This window comes from Scomber scombrus, chromosome 21, assembly GCF_963691925.1.
Source record: "Scomber scombrus chromosome 21, fScoSco1.1, whole genome shotgun sequence".
In the NCBI taxonomy this organism is placed as follows: domain Eukaryota; kingdom Metazoa; phylum Chordata; class Actinopteri; order Scombriformes; family Scombridae; genus Scomber; species Scomber scombrus.
The window spans coordinates 15,918,405-15,935,633 of NC_084990.1; the positions used below are offsets into that span (position 1 = coordinate 15,918,405).

Sequence of the window (17,229 nt, forward strand, 5' to 3'; positions counted from 1 at the left end):
ATTTTCCACCCATCACTATAGTAGATCAATTTATGGAATAGCCTACAGATTCAAATTAAAGCGCCATACTCTGAATTCATTATTAATGTATAATTAATTATATTATTCATTAGCTGAAGTGCAAGAGGAAGCATGTGCAACAAGGCAAATAAGCGCCACAATAATGAAATTAGCAAGTGAATTCTCAAAAACAGAAGGACACACAGGTGTGTGATTCAGGCATGCAGTGGGGCAGGAGAGCAGGTGTAACTGCACACACAATTGGCACAAATGGCTGAAGCGACTGACCACATCTGATTGACTCTGGCTTAATGTCTTATTAATGCCTGGGTAATTCAAACTAGGCTTTTGTACACGTACAGAAGTGATCGGAAATTAGTGCACTGTAAAGTTTCCCCCCCATGTTTCACAGCCTACTGTGCACGGGGAGTGACCATTTAAAAATATAAAAAATAGAATGCAAAACAGTACATCATTTTAAAAAAAAAACATCCCTTACATTCCAAAATGTTTTAAATGTATTTTAATAATGAATCATATGACCTCTTTGTCTTTTTAAAGCCACCGAAACTTGGTTTCAAATCTTAAAGATCCCTTCCACAGACATTTAAAAAAATACTCTGCTTTAAATGATTATTTGTAGAGCTGCAAGTATTATATAAAATTAATCAGCAACTATTATAAATAGTAAAATGTGTAAATACCTAGTGATTGCAAATATGAGGATTTTAAGCTTTTCTGTGTCATACATACATTATAATAAACCTAATATCTTTGGATGCTGGACAGTTGATCTGACAAGAAAAAACATGATAAAAATGATTAATCAAATAATCGTGTAATCAGCAGATTAATCAACAATGGAAATAATCATTTATTGCAGCTCCAATCATTTGTTTGATATGGTTTTTCTAAAAAAAAAAAAAAAAAAAAATTAAAACCTAAATACAAATTCTTAAAATTATATTGTTGTCCCTCATTGAAATAATTAGAATCTATGAATATACAAATTTTACTTTACAAGTTTAACTGCTTGACACAACATGTCCATGTATATATTCAGTTCAATGGAGTCTTAAATTTCCACAAGACTCATCTTGTAGAAGTTGCATACTGTGTAGGCTCCACACTAGTTTTGATGTCACAGTAACAATTTAAAACACTAGATGGCAGCAGCCTACTTGTGGTCAGTAAGTGCATGGCAGACAATATATACTACCCATTGACCATATAGTCAAATCTCTCTCCTCCAACTATAAACCTGCTAAAAAAAAAAAAAAAAGGGTGCAAAGCAGCACATAATGTACATCAGGTTTTGGCATTAGAATATACAGATTCATCAGCTGTAGATCATGAACATCAAAAAAAAGAAGAGGAATAAAGAGAAGAGAAGAGAAGTCGAATAAGAAATCCAAACTGGCGACATGTTTGAATGCATTTATTACTTTATTGAAAGTTAGAAACTCATTCAAGTTTTACGTACTCTGCATAGTGCTCTGCTATAGGTGAGTGAGGGTTCCCCCGGTAACTATGCAGAGGAACTGTAAGCAGAAAGTTGCATGTTGGACCTCCTATTGGATGTGACGCAACTCAGACTCTTTGCCGGGAACGCTCCTTCAAGCTTCACACTGGCATTCAGGCTTTTGCGCTTCATGCTTTCACTGCTCCCTCCCCCGTCACCGCTGTGCCGTTACTGGGGTCCTTCAGGGCTCCCCAGGTGCACACAAAGATCACACCCAACCAGCCGATGCGAGGGGATGACTGAAAGGAGCTGGGTGGTCCAGAAAATCCGGCAGTTCTGACGGTGCTGTTCCAAGAGGCGCAGCCTTCCAAAAGCAATATGATGTCTGCTATAGAGACTGGTACTCCTGTGTACCAACCCGCACAGCTGCTCAACTGGGTGTATATGTCCCTGCAAGATACACCGAGCGGCGCTTTTGATGCATTCAGAGTCGAATCGGAAACTTCTCCTCAGGACATGAACAGCTCCAAGCGCAGCGCAGCAGACCTGAGCTCCAACTATCTCAACAACTTCTTCCACCTGAGGAGTGAGGTAGAGTTAGTGTGATGCTACGCTGTTATAACGAGATTACAGTCAAGTTTAACACTGCACAGCACCCAGGCTTTGTTGTATCTTTGTCCACTGACTCTTTTCTGCTGCATGTTAAACTCTCTCCTAAAATGGCCATGAATATTATACTCACATTCACATTCACTCCAGGTTATTTTTGTTGCCCATACAGTAAACCTCACCTGCATGCCTTCATTGGGTCGCACTGTGGCGAGTGGGTAGTATGAATATGTGTTTTGTACCCTGGTATAGTGCCTGAGTGTGTTCAGTCTGTTCTGGTGTCAGTGTGCAGCTGGAGGAGGAACGGCAGGTTGAGAAAGACCTCTCTCAAGGTTTTTTATAAATGTAAACCCAGGCCAGAAGAGTATGATGGGGCTTGATGTTGCTTTTTTTTAATACTGGCCCATTCAAAAAAGGATGAAAAACGGAAACAAATGTGAAAAAGAAGTGAGATTACGCTAAAAATATTCAGTTAAAATACTGGCATAAATGTACTTTCATTTAAGATATCTCTCTTTAACTTAAAAAAAGCACATTCTGAACAACACACATACTGTATCACAGATGTGCAGCAGTTTGATGTCTAATGCAGAACCGCATTGTAATGGACCTGTGCATCCAATCACAATCCTCTTTCTGTGATGCCTTCAGAGTAAACAGCCCGTGTCTGCAGGCTGTTCTTCATACTTACCCTGCGGTACCATAGCACCCGTCTCCCCCGACCGGCACAATGATGCCAATTGTGCGTGCCAAGGACCAGTTGGAAGAATGTACGACAAAGGCATTTTGTTCTGACGAGGAAATAGACACTATTGGCTCACAGTAAATGCAATAAAGGCAGCACATCTGCAGAAGTAAAATAATGTCGGCCACTGTCGGAGGGACAAACAGGAGAATCAATCAGTGTGATGGACTGACATGCCGGTTGAAATGTCCTTTCATCAAAGAGTCACAACAATAATCTGCTGTGTTTTTGTCTTGAGCTGAAGCAGTGACGATTAAACAATTAGTCCAACAACCAAAAATGAATCAAGAACATTCATACTAGTTTCTGATATTCATTCACTAAACATTTAAGCAATCAATAAAAAACAACAGATTACTGGATACTTTTTGTTAGTTGCAGCCCTGGTTTTGTCTTTCTGCCATATATTTGAATATTTACATTTGCACAGTTCTGTTGCCAGTGACTCATCATCTTGGTGTGTTATGCTTTTCTCTGACAGGCCTTGAACAACAATTTCTACAAGAGCTCCTCGCCCTACGGATCACTCAACAATATCGTGGAAGGTCTGAGCTCTCTGGCTGACCATTTCTCAGACCTCTCTCTGTCCCCAGAGACACGTAAACCCAGCAAAAGGCCGCCACCAAACTACCTTTGCCACCTTTGCTTCAACAAAGGACACTACATCAAAGACTGTCCCCAGGTGAGCTGCACACAAGCCAGTCAGTGCTTTACATCTGTCAAGTGTTGATCCACACGCACAGTGGCCTAAAATGACTATCAAATGTGTCGATGTGTTTCAAAGAATATACAAAGTGCTGTCTGATAATAAGAAAATCTTAGTTTATAAAGTGAGATATTTTATCGTAATCTTAGATGTAATAATGTAGACTATTCACCCCTGTATTAAAACGATAAATTCCAGGTTAGAATATTATGTTTGTATTATTTTTTTTAGTGTGAAATAGATTCTTCAGCACATATTCGAGTTAGATGTACCACTGCAAAGTTGGTAATGAGCAGCAGATGCCAGATTGAATCTCAGAGCTGGCCTTAATGAAAGATGATAGGTTTCTCTGTGGAACTAGGCACGACCTCTACTCAAAACACGAAAGAAATATTACCGCTGCTTTATGTGCAGCTGCGTTTGCCCATTGATCATGTTCAGAGGGAAATGCCTGACATTTGTTAGGTGTAATGGAAATAATCATATGATTGATGGACAGGATGTGTCCAAGAAGCAAGGTAGCAAAACATAGAACTTCAAATAGCTGGTTAACTTTTACTGGTCAATTATATAAAGAAGCCTATAAAGTGAAATTGCTTCCTTTTGTGAGGCAGACAGAGGATTCGCTATTGAGGTTTTGAAACCATAAAAACTGTGGTATTCTCTGATTATCCCACAGATAATGTATAGCAATGTATCTGGTTCTATAAGTAACAGTTTGCATTACTTTGTGTTGACGGTCTTACATCTGTGTGGTAAATTTGTAAATTAGCTGGAGCCAGCATCTACACAGCATCTATGTAAGCATATAGACTGAAAACAGGAAGACAGCTAGCCTGGAAACAACGAATTGTTGTTAATTGTATAAATTACAAATGAGACATAAAGTGTTAATTACTGTTTTAGTTGTGCTGATTTTGCTGCCTTTGGACAGAGCCAGACTGGCTGCTTCCCCCTGTTATCAGTCTTTATGCTAAGCTAAGCTAACTGGCTGCTGGCTCCATCTAGCTTGCATATTTACTGTACAGATATGAGAGTGGTATCAGTCTTCTCATCTAACTCTCCCCAAGAAAGCAAACATGCATATTTCCCAAATATTACTTCTATGGAAAACAATGACCATAAACGCTGGAAGAGCCTGTCTATGAGCTCACATCTGATTCACATTTCAAACGCTCTCTCTTATAGTCTGATTTCTAAACGCTTACTGCCAACTCAGATGAGATTGCTGTAGTTCAGAAGTGAACACGAACAGACGAGGAATGTGAGGAATGTGGAGAAAATCATTTGCAGTGAGCATATAGCTCTTAATATTTTCACATCTGTGCATATGTGCCCATATGATGAAAGCGGGTTTGACTGTTGGTAGGCTGGAGATATTTGACTTAAGCAGATAGCATCCTGTTTGAATATCCAAAAGGAGGTTTCCATCACTTGCAGACTGCCACACTTATTTTAGAGTGTACTGGATATTAGCCCATAGATTCAGCCTATTTGAGGTCTAAGGTAACCCACTGGGGAAACTGTATCTTTGAAACACCAGTTATGCACAGCTGTTCCTGGTATTGTGATAATACATAGATAAATCAAAGCCTTTAAAAAATGATGCGGTTAAAAACTGGGGATTTTTTGGAGTCATATAAGACATATTATCAGCAGCAGTAAGTTTCTTTGGACTGCCTGTTACATGCTTCCATAGCTGACTGGTTTGCACTGGAGCTGCAGTGGACAGGAATCAAAGAATGTCACGGCTCAGTAAGATGAGAGAAGAAGCACACAGGAAGTGGGTGTGCTGGGTCTTTAACAGCCTTTCTCTGGGTGGAATGGGGCCCATCTCCACTCTGAAAGTTTGTGTCTTTGGTACAAAAACACATGGAACCTCATTGGAAGCATACTCTTCTGTTAGCATCAATAATTTTAGTTGCTGTCCTGCTTAAATGTATAAGATCCATGCTGTGCTCAGCATGTCAGTGATAAACATCCTGGTGACAGTGTTGTGGAGAGTTGGGTTACTTGCCTCACCAGGAGGTTAAGACGTCAAAGGATTACTGAGATATTTACGATTCTTCTTTACAGCCACGCCCTTTGAAATGTGCAAAATCTGGAAACCATTTATGCTGGCTGGCTTTCTGCCGCTCTTGCTCTGTTTAAAACAGCAAGATGATGTCAGATTTTATCATGTGTTGCTGATATTTCAGACCAAAAGCAATGATCGCGAAGCTGTCATGACAAAGCCTTCTTCAGTTGAGGCCAAGCTGAACGTTCTTCTGAAGCTGTAACTAATGAACAAAATGCCTTTTGTTCTTGCTGGCTTTAATCTGCAGCATTTTTAGCTCAAGACAACTGAAATACATACTGCTGGGACACTTTTGATGTGTCACTGTACTGTATGTGTGGTGGCAGGTAAAGGAATTGGTGAAGCTGATAGTGTGGTAAAAAGTCCTCTGTACCAATTTGATCATAAAAGTTTTCAGTTTCAACCAAATGGCCAAATGTGTTGCCAGTTTAACACCTTTCACCCCTTAACCCAGGGTTACAACATTTTAATGACCCCTTGCCAATTAAGTAGCTGAACCCGGTTACTGTAAAGAGAATACACAAGTGACAGTGTGCTGACAGTAAATGGGTGTATGGTGGGAAGGGCCTTGGCTAAATAAGGAGAGCATTGTTTCTCCAGAGGAGCTGTGGAACCAGAGGTCAGGAAGTCAGGCTGTATTGTTCGCTCAGCTCTGCTTGGCTGCAGTCATCTCTGTCTCTCTCTATCTGTCTCTGTCTGTCTGTGCAGAGGAGCAGCTAGCGGACACTAACTTAAAGGGCCAGTGAGCAGCTTCCCAGAGATGTCTAGTGCATCCAGAACATGTTTTTACTGTTACAATTTAATGATGTCTGTGTGGAGAGAGACTTGATAAATACTTTGGAAAAAAACACTTTTGATAGCTATAAGGCTTATGGAAGGAATTCATTGGTGTATATTTGGTCTTTGAATGCTGAAACACATTGTGAGGAGTTTAGTTTTATCATCTAACTATTATTTCATCCCATTGTCAATATCTTTAACTGCATTCTTTGTTTGACCAGTAACACACAATAAAATTCGACATATTCAGTGATAGATTTACAGTTTTTTTATCAGGTTGGAAAAGCCTCCAAGACTACTTTTAGACCACAATCCAACACCAAAAGAAGAGTAAGTCATGCCCATATGGTAAATATAGTATGTAGGATAGCTGAAACCTGCAGCTGGGTAGTTTAGCCTAGCATAAATACTACAAACAGGGAATACAGTTAGCCTGGCTCTGTCACAAGGTCTGGCACAGTAAATAGGAGGCTACTGCTAAGCTCATTCTAATAACACACATGCAATCCCTGTGAGTTTGCCAGGCGAGATAAAACATAGTGCTAATAAGTGAGCCCAAGGGGTGCTGGTACTGTAGACATAATTTTTGTTTCTATTTTACACTCATTCCAGTCTTTATGCTAAGCTAAGCTAACCTTCTCCTGTCTTTATCTTAATTTTTAACGAAAGCTCTAGCTATTTCCCCCACAATAGAAAACTAGTCCTTTAAGATAAGGTGACAAGTCTTGTCTCAAGAGTGAGGAAAGCTCTGGTATGTATCACAATGAAGAAAAAACACTTCTGAGCAATAGACTGAGAACTGACTGAATGAATAGCATTCAACAAAAATACTCTGCAGGCTTTACAAACTGCCTCTCTGTAGCTGTGGACAAGGAGGAACTTTTTCTTTGTCATAGTATAGTTGATAAGCACTGACTGACCAGAGACCAAATTTCCAATAAAACGATAATATCAGCCTGATATATCAACAAAACATTAGTGTAATCCTATTTTTCGATCAATGCTACTTGTTTTCTCTTTAGTGGTGGCTTTTGATTGATGTTTGATCACCCAGTTTGTATCTTTCTTTTGCTGACATCTCAGTTTATTGATGACGCTATCAGTGTTGCTTTTGGCCTAGACACTGTACTTCCACTATCCACACTATCCAGGTGAAACGATACAATTCACAGCCAAACGTGTAACTGGTGAATCTCAAGCAACACTGTCTGATTCCTGTTGCTTTGGTCCTTTGTTTTCATTGTTGATAAATGTCTTATCTGTTCTCAGTATGCTGTCTGTTGCTTTTGGCCGGATCATCTGCTGAGGAAGACGAGCAAGATAGAGGAAACCTTGGAATGTGGGGTAGATAGACTCCCTTTGAAAAACAGTGGCTGTCATCTGCTCAAAGCTGATGAACACATAGGAAAAGAATGCACAGCTTGGTTTTTGTGGTTGCGTGTTTTTAAGAGAACATCTCTTTTGTTATGCTGGATTTAGTTATTGTGCATTGTTTTTCAGTTTCAAAAACATGTGAGGGGAAAGAAAGGGAAATTAGGGTGAAATGACAAGCTTCCCCGACTTTGACTCTAAGTACATTTACATTACATCTTCAGTTATGTTTTATTTATTTGTTGGTACCAACCAAAATAACCAATATCTTTGTTTTGTATTGTATGCAATTTGTTGCAGTTTTGGTTATAAAACACATTTTACTTTGACTTGAATGAAATTACTTAATTCATAGCCTAATTCTATATTTGAAATTTTTGGATTATAAAAAGTTAATTTTTAGGGAGCTACACCAATTTTGAGTATAAGAAAAGCACTCAGGAGTAATACCAAAGTCTCCAATTTTTTGTGTAAACCCAAATTTAAGGTTTTATGGGCAAAAATATTTATATTTTGGCGCAGCATATTAAATATTATTATTCCGGGGCACAACACTAAAAATTATTGGCTTTGAGTGTTGTAACAAATGTAGGGATTTGAGGTGTTATCAAATGGTTATAACCCTAATAAGACAGGGTCAGCCCTACCATTTAATTGATCATTGTGGGAAAAGATTAATGAAAGAAAAAATCATTAAGAAGTAACTTAACATTCCCTGAAAATCTTGCTTTTGCTGACACTCAGTGGTTTAACTTCTTACCTCACTGCAGTGGTACAAGTGTGCTTCAGGACCCCATGGCATCACTGTTGGTGTAATTACAGGTGTAATAAGTCACATTTCTGACCACACAAAACAGTCAGTGGTGAAACAGAATTGAAACATGTCACAACATCAGCCTGACGATTTATATGCTTAATGGATTATTTTTCACACTTACTACCAATAAGTACATTTAGTTGAGTAGGGGGCAGTATGAAGATTATAAGGATAGATGGAAGTGGAATGCCTGTTAGTTCTATTGCACATCAATTACAGGCACGTTTGAATGCCACTTCATGTGATTCAGTGCAGAACTGTAGGTTCTTGTGTTTTCATGAAAGATGTGAAACATACGATTGAATCATTCCCACAGTACAATACTGACAAAAGTGAATCAATCACTGAACATAATATTTCCTTGTTAGTGACCTCCTGGGAACCTAAGAATCACTTTGACAGAACAACCCACCATCACAAAGTTGAGCTTTTCCTCCCCACAGCAGTCATAAGATTTTGAGACCCCTTTCTTGAATCTCGCTTAGCCGTGTTATGAACTGAAGCAAGGAATATTTTGCTGTTGCGTTTCTTGTTTGTCTGCCAGCCCGCCTGCCCTTGTCATTCACTCTTTGTGAAACATAATGCCGGTCTACAGCTGTATATGTCGTCAACTTGACCAAGGCCAGGACCGGAGCTGTTGTCAGACTCTGACTTGGGCAGGGTGTGTATTGCTGGATATTAATCCTCCTCATATGAATGTAGCATTTGGGTAAAATTGATGCTGAGATGTAAAATATTTTTTGAGATGCATGTGTGGGAATCATTTTGCATGTTTAAAGGCTCTGCAAGTTCCAAACAATAGATTTGATGAAAGACTAAAAATCTGGAGAGCAATGGGGGAAAACAAAACCAATCATCCGGTCTTTGGCCTCCAAGTCAAGTCAAGTCAATTTTATTTTTATAGCGCCAAATCACAACAGACGTTATCGTAGGTTGTGTTTATCTAATCATACTTTTTTTGGAGGCAGGGGAAGTTCATCCTTGCAGTATTTCAAATGGCTCAAAGGAGGTTTATGCTGGTAAAGGAATAATTTGATACCGATGTTTCTATAAGTGGACCATTTGGCCCCTGGAAAAGAGGAAGTGCCATTGTGTAAAACAGGACATAAGTTTGCTTCCATTGGCCGGGGAGCGTCTCACATCTTGTTTCCTTGAATTGCAGCTCTGTGGTTTGTGCTTATCTATTTGGTGAACCCAGGAGAGAAGCTTCATCTGCATGTAAACCTGAGTGAATGCTGAGTTCAGCAACTATGATTCAGTGAGAGCAGCTGTGCAAGAACAAAACAAAACAATGGCATTTCGTTGTACTCATACTTTCTAGTCTCATATACAAGTAAATGTGTTAACAGTCATCACAGCTCTGTGTCTGTTTCGGTGTGTCCTGTTTAAGATACTGAAGCCAAAAATTCAAACATTTAGAGAGAGGAATATTTATAAGCCCTGAGGTGTCAGTGACAGACATGTGAAGTTTTCTGTCAAAAAGTTGGATTGCCACAATATATAGACATTTTAAACAAAAACATAATCCAAAGGAATTTACTTTTTTGACTCTGACTAATTTCTGTCATCTTTGACATCTTTTGCTTTTAGATATCAAAACAATACCATAAAATAGATAGGATTAAATAATGTTTGCCATTTCTGAGTGATAAATAACTTGAGCAATTAACCAAATATTGTTACCAATTACTCTTATAGTCTTCCAATTACATCTAGCAATTCTAATGCAAAATGTTGTTTCAAACTCTTAAGATAATTGATTTCACACAATATTGGAAAGTATCACGTAGTTCGACATAGGAGTCTTTAAAATATTGGAGACCTATTGCTGTGGAACTCAGGCCAGGCTTTTCTGTGTTATTTTATTTGGTAACAGCTGAGCTACTCCGTGATGCTGTGGGGGGCTCATACAAATTTAACCCAACAAGGGAGTGTTGTGGGTTTGTTAGTATGGAGTAATTGACCACATGGTACCCAATAGGCTGGGTGTTCATGTGTTCTCCAGGATGAATGTCTCATGGGGGCATGGAAGTGGGGGAGAGAGTGAATGAGGGATAGAGAAAGGAGAAGGGGGTGGAGGAGTGGGGGTATGGTTTGGAGTAGTCCATTGTTTATCCTGATGGTTTCCAGATGATGGCTGAGGGAGGTAGCCAACCTTTTGGGCCTCTCTCACCATGCTACAAGGATCTGGGCCAAGCTTATCTGCTGCAGCCTCAAAATCTGGCTTTACATCGCTCTGTGTACTCTGCGGCTGAAGTTACACAACCTAACTTATAGCTTTTGGATGGGGTGTGTTGTAATGCACATAATAAATTAATTTCATATCTATTTATCCATCTTAAACAAAAACAGATTCTCACATATGGTTTCAGGCTGCAAAGATCATGAAGAATCTGTTGTAAGAGAAAATGTGCCAATTTTAATTCTTCATTGTATGACAAAGAATAGGAAAAAATGGAAAATTTGACTTAACTCTCAACACACAAAACATCACGCCTGCACGTCCAATCCAATCAACTATTGGATGGACTGACACGTAAGTCATTCATGGTTAATTGATGATGAATCAGTGACTTAAGTGATTCCTTAACTTTAGCGACAAATGTGGGTTATGTTTTGACAAATGGATGCATTAGCATGAAAATGATTTGCAGACATTTGTGTCCTCCTCAGTATAAATTGTAATAACTGCTAGCGCACATCTACTGACACATTAACCACAGTTGTACTTTGTGTTTAGTGCTAATTGACAAACATTAGCATGCTAACACTTTAAATTACAATGGTAATATCTGCTAAAGGTAACAATTTATTTCACGTCACTATAATTTTATACACATTTTCTGAGGTAATTTGCAGATTTTTAACAGTTCATTTTTAAGACACTTTACAGAAAGAGTGGTGCAATGGTACAAATTATAAGAAAAATTGATTATTTTCTATCAGTTAAAGTATTGTTAAGAATCTACTTTATTAAGAATTTTTGCAAATTGTAGGAACCCAAGTATAATTAGTGGGTACTTACCAACTAAACCAACTAAATACTTTTTTAGATTTTTTTTCTTAAGATTCGTACCAAATTGCACCACTCTTTTTGTAAAATTAACCAGTAAATACTTGCAAATGATATCGAAAACTTTCAGAAATATAAAGATAAGCATTACCCCGCTTATATTAGCATTATCATTGTGAGCATCCTAGCATACTGACATTAGCATTTAGCCGCCATGCCCAAGCACAGCCTCAGAGTTGCTAGCACGGTAGTAAACATGCAAAAACAAGTCTTCTTTAAATACTGTAATCAATACTGGAGTCTTACTATACTCTTACTATAAATAAATGTATGTTTATTGTTGGTATGTCATTTTGTTTAAATATTTCTTCCAGTATTAGTTTAGACAGTGGGTGGCAGTAATTAAATGTGCTGGGTTGTATAGTGCAAAAGTGACAGGAAATGGTTGGCACAGGTAGAGGGAGCACACAGCTGGCAGAACAGGAAACAAAATGGTATGTTCATTGTCGCGTTATACAACTAACTCAATAAACTACAAGCTAAACAGCAACTACTCACTGGAAAATCTGTTGTTTAGGTCTGCGTAAGATCACTCCTGGCCTGCCTGTGTACTGATGGCATTGGAAAATTAAAAATTGGCATTAAAAATATGTAGTCCATTGGAGTGTTGAACCTTTCTGTCATCAAAGAAGAATAATTCCATATTCCTACATTTATGTAGTTTGAGTGGCTAGTGGTGACAATGTGATTTATTATATTCTTCAAACTGTAATTTATAAATAACAGATGAGTGGTTTAAGTTTTCTGTATAGTGGAACATGGTTTATGCTCTGAACATCATTTTGATCGCTTTTGAAGGCATTTGCTATATTGTGATATACGTAATTATATCAGAATAATGTTGCCCATCACCTCACATTCTTGTTTTAAATTAACTGGTTGTGTCATGCATGCAGGTGGCTCGATGAGTGATTTGTGCATTTTTCTGCCTTCACTCAAACTTTCCTGCTTCCCATAAGAGTCACCATTCACTGTCAGGTCATACTGCAAATGTGATTTTCCTTTGTCGGTTGTCAGTATATCTTTGATGGAAACAGTGGAAACACCAGAGTGTGCTGTGCCCTTTGCTGCCCTTTGAGCTCCAGACTTTATGCAGAGGTTGTTTTGATTGTTTTGCAGACTGAAAGCTGTTTCCTCCCTCAGGAAGATGATGCTCTGTCTGCTCTCCCTGCAGCCGCTTCAAAAAGAGGGCTTCCATCAAAAGTGACCTCCCACAGTGCCTCGTGGTGGCTAAATGATGCAAACACAGGCCTCAAAATGCTTGACAGTGGCCTAAATAGTTGTAGGTTTAGCTGTTGAAACATTTAACACATTTCTTAGCCAGATTCAATTCTGGAAATGAATTAAATGATATGTAAGTAGTTTTGAAACTGACATATGTTCCTGCTGTGAAATGAAAACAAACTTGATGTGAAGTCCTCTGCTGCTGTGGATTCAGTCTTAATTTTGACTTGCCCTACTTTTCAGCCGAGGAGCTTCTAATTTAAACCAGTCTTGTCAAGATGATTTCTTTGTGATGGGTTTAGGATTTTGTCATGTTATACAAGTGCACAGTTCATCTGGGTTTTATTTCCTCCCTGCAAAGATCTTTGTGTGCTGATTGGTGGGTCTGGGCCAGCTGGGAGGGATGACTGAGAGCCTGAGGTATTTGTCCTACAGCAGGGAGGCCTCTCCCATTGGTCCCCCCACAGGCCGGGGCCTCCTTTATGGTCCCTTGGGAACACAGCTGGAGGGAGGGAGTCCATTTCTAATAGGAAAGCTGAGACTCCTTCTTTTCTGTCTTACATATAAATTAACAATTACAATATATCCCAACTTCCTTGGAGAAAATCATTTAAGCATTAAAGCTTTTTCTACCTCTTCTGTAGTTAAGTCCATAGTAATCTGTAGTCTAAATTTTTTCACCATCCTTCTACACCTATAGATAAGATAAGAGAGAGCCCTTTAAAATGTCAGGCTCACTCTTCCAGGACCATAAAGATTCATCACACGTCAAAGCAAATGAGCTGTTTTCCAAGTTATATTGATAGAATACTAAAGATTAGACTAGAGATAAAACTTCTCCAAACTCATCTCAGTTGACCACCAACGGGGCTGCTATCACTTCCCGTTCTAATCACGCAGAGCTTTGAGTTGGCTGCCATCCAAAGAAACCAAGTCGGTCAGTCAGTCTCCTCCAGTTAAAGGTGCTGAGAGGCAAAAGCCAAAATGTTTTCAAAGCTGCAGCGAAATGTTTCATTTTTAAAAATTTAAGTCATGGTGTAAGGTCAATAATGTAAAAATGTTCTTAAAAAAAATGTCTTTACAGGCACGACCCAAAGGTGAAGGACTGACCCCATATCAGGGAAAGAAGAGGTGTTTTGGTGAATATAAATGCCCTAAATGCAAGAGGAAGTGGATGAGCGGGAACTCCTGGGCCAACATGGGACAAGAATGTATCAAATGCCACATCAATGTTTACCCTCACAAGCAGGTAACAGTACATCCAAACTACACACACAAAACATGTTTCCCCTTTCAAATCAGACCGATGTATCTGTGAACTACATGGCTGCACAGGGCCCCTCAGCTACTAGGGGCCCCACAGATCAAGTCTTGTTCATATGGAGTCCAACATTTTTTAACAGGCCCTGCTCACCAAGCTACACTGTTGAATCCTCAAAGAAAAACACTGTCTCACTGCGCACAACTCTGCATTAAAAATGCTTTGTGACTACATACTGTTACAGTACATTTCCTTGTAGTTTTACCCTTGAGGCCACAAGCTGCTTTATGTTTTCCACCGCTACCAATTTAACAGTTGAAATTCAATCCTGTGTAACTGTACCAAAGGGATACTGCTGTAGGTAAATGCTTTTATGTGCAAAAATACTTGAACATGAATGTTAATTAAATCCAAATGTTTGATTTTTCCATCATTTTATGAAGCTGCTGGAATGAAAATACCAGGCCTAAATCATTCAACTAAAACGTTAACTCTGAAAATTCATGTGGTCAATTACTTGTTCTACACTTTTCGTCCCATTTTTTTTGGTTTTTTTGTTATTCAGACAGCAGGATATTAAGTTAGGTGAAAAGTCTGTTGGCTAAGGAACTAGTGGTTTTGGTTATTTTTTTGATTTTCCATGTCATTTTCCTATAAATTAAAAAACAAATATTTGTCAACTACCACCATATAAACTACAATATCTCTTGAACACATGCAATTGCAGCCAAACTTACTGTAGATGACACATACACAATATCAGTTCTGAGTGTAAACCCTAACTGTAACTCTATTATGTGTACTTGATGCAACTCTGGATCCAGATGCAGATAATACAATGAATTAGAATTTAGAGGCTTGTGCAGTGTTGTTACACACGTTTTCTAGTTTCTGTTTGTTGCACATGCTCTGACCAGGAGCAAGAATCCAAACTTTCTATGTGTTATTAATTTATGTTCAATGCAGTTATCTGTAAATTGTAGCTACCATAGATGATGGTCTAAACACTATTTTAAATACTTATTCGTACTGCCAGGAATATGATTCTAGTGGAAAAACACCAAATCCCTTTATGATATGTTACTTTTTGCCAGAAGCAGCCCACATTTTGAATATATTGAATCCAAAACAGTAGAAGAATCAATGTTAAGTAAAATATTTTGCTTAATTGAAGATTCTTACACAGCTTAGTAAAACCCTTAAATTACCTGAAACCTAGGACAGTATCTCAATGTCTTAAATGGTAGTTGCAGTATGTTTGAGACTGTTTTTTTTGTTCCAGCGACCTCTGGAGAAACCAGATGGGTTGGATGTGTCGGACCAGAGTAAGGAGCATCCACAGCACCTGTGTGAAAAATGCAAAGTCCTCGGCTACTACTGCCGGCGTGTACAATAACACATTCAGCTCGCATTCCTTTCAAAGTTTTATGAAAAAGGGAAAGTTATATTATAATGACTAAAATTGCATATTAAACTATATTGTACTATAATGCATCTAACGATTTATTCTTATGAAACATTATTTTCTGACACTGTGACTCTCAGTATAAGAGGATCATCGTGGTGGAAAACTTTGACAGTATCTCTCAGTGGAGACGAGTACTTTGCATTTGCTGGGTTCTGTAACCTTTATCATTATGTGAAGATTCATTAGAAGTTTAAACTTTGACAGAATCTTACCAACTGTGAATTAAGAAACTTTAAGCTCTTTGTTTGTCTTTTCTCATGTCCAACATGTTGGAGCAAAGTTCAGGAGTGAAGTCACCAGATGAAGATTCTCTTTTATGTGTTTGTATATTCCAGAAATAACTTAAATGAAAAAAGTTGTCTATCATGACGTTTTCTGTATAAAATATGCAACAAGTCTTTACTAAGAAGGATATGCGGTATTAATGTGTATCTGCATTATTATCTGTATTACCAGTACTGGATGGTACATACTGTTTGGATATATTTTTAAGCCATTACTGTTTTATTATTATACTTTGTGAAAGAATATATTAGCCAACTAACACTCATTCTTTTGTAATGTGTGCCTGCAGTTATTTGTGAAGCACCTTTTAGGTGGTTCATTATTACAAAGTTTTATAAAACTGTGACAAATGCAATATGGTTGAAACATTTTATTTCCTGACAACCAGAATAGACAACAGCACAGTTATATTGTGGCACCTAGTGCTGAGAAAGTCTCACCAAAGTGCTTTTTTTATGAGCCATAGGTCTTAATGTCTATGTAACATTATGGAGAAAAAGAACCAAAGATAATGAAGGATTACAAGAAAGTTTGAATGTTATTTTAAAGGGTTTTAATGGAAAGTGAAATTGTAATAAGTGAATATGGAACGGAAATATCCTGACTTGTAACTGTTTAAGATGTGTTAAACACCATTTAATATGCCTTAGTTTGAGTAACCCATGAGATGGATCTCATGATCTCTTAAAATGTTTTTGTATTAAAATGTATTTAAACATTTTACTCAGTCCCTGTTTTCTCTTGTTGTACAAAATCCTTTGTCTCTCTCCTATGAAATCTTTAAAAAAAATACTTTTCTGTTTATGCAGCAGTGTGATTTTTGAGTTGGTAAAGTTCACACAGGCCTGCATAGATGGCAACTGATAACACAGCTCTCAACATTAACTGATCCAAGATGTTCCAGATGTTCGACATTTTTTATCTTACCGCAACAGAATCTGGGTCTGCATTTTTGAGCATCTGGTAAAATGTATTTATGACAACGCAAAATAAGATTCGGCCCCATCACCTTTTTATGTACTAAGACTGGCAGATAATGACAGGCAGCAAATCCAAGCTGACCCCCACAAAAGAAACGTTTCCTTGCGCGGAAAGAATTATATCTGACATGATAGACTAACTTTTAGACAGACCTCAGAATAAATACTTAGCAGAACTAGATTAGTCAACTGAAGCTGATGAAGAAATCAGAAAAAAAATCATAACCCAGTAAGCCCCATGACAAGCCATTGACTTTATTTCAGTCAGTTGGTAAAGTGAAAAACTTCACCTTTAAGTGTTTTTTAATGAATGATATTGATTTATAGATTCTTAGTATAAAAACATATCAGACAGAAAAACAAGCCCAAAT

At 38.1% G+C, this 17,229-nt stretch overlaps 1 protein-coding gene across 1 annotated transcript; it reads left to right on the forward strand.

The window, feature by feature from the left end:
• The first annotated feature begins 1,579 nt into the window (after positions 1-1,579).
• On the forward strand, positions 1,580-16,956 carry LOC134003550 (zinc finger CCHC domain-containing protein 24-like). Its single transcript, XM_062442786.1, has 4 exons — positions 1,580-2,053; positions 3,298-3,498; positions 13,949-14,113; positions 15,408-16,956. Exons 1-4 carry the CDS (start codon positions 1,841-1,843, stop codon positions 15,519-15,521), a joined length of 693 nt encoding a protein of 230 aa, XP_062298770.1. The 5' UTR covers positions 1,580-1,840; the 3' UTR covers positions 15,522-16,956.
• The last annotated feature ends 273 nt before the right edge of the window (positions 16,957-17,229 follow it).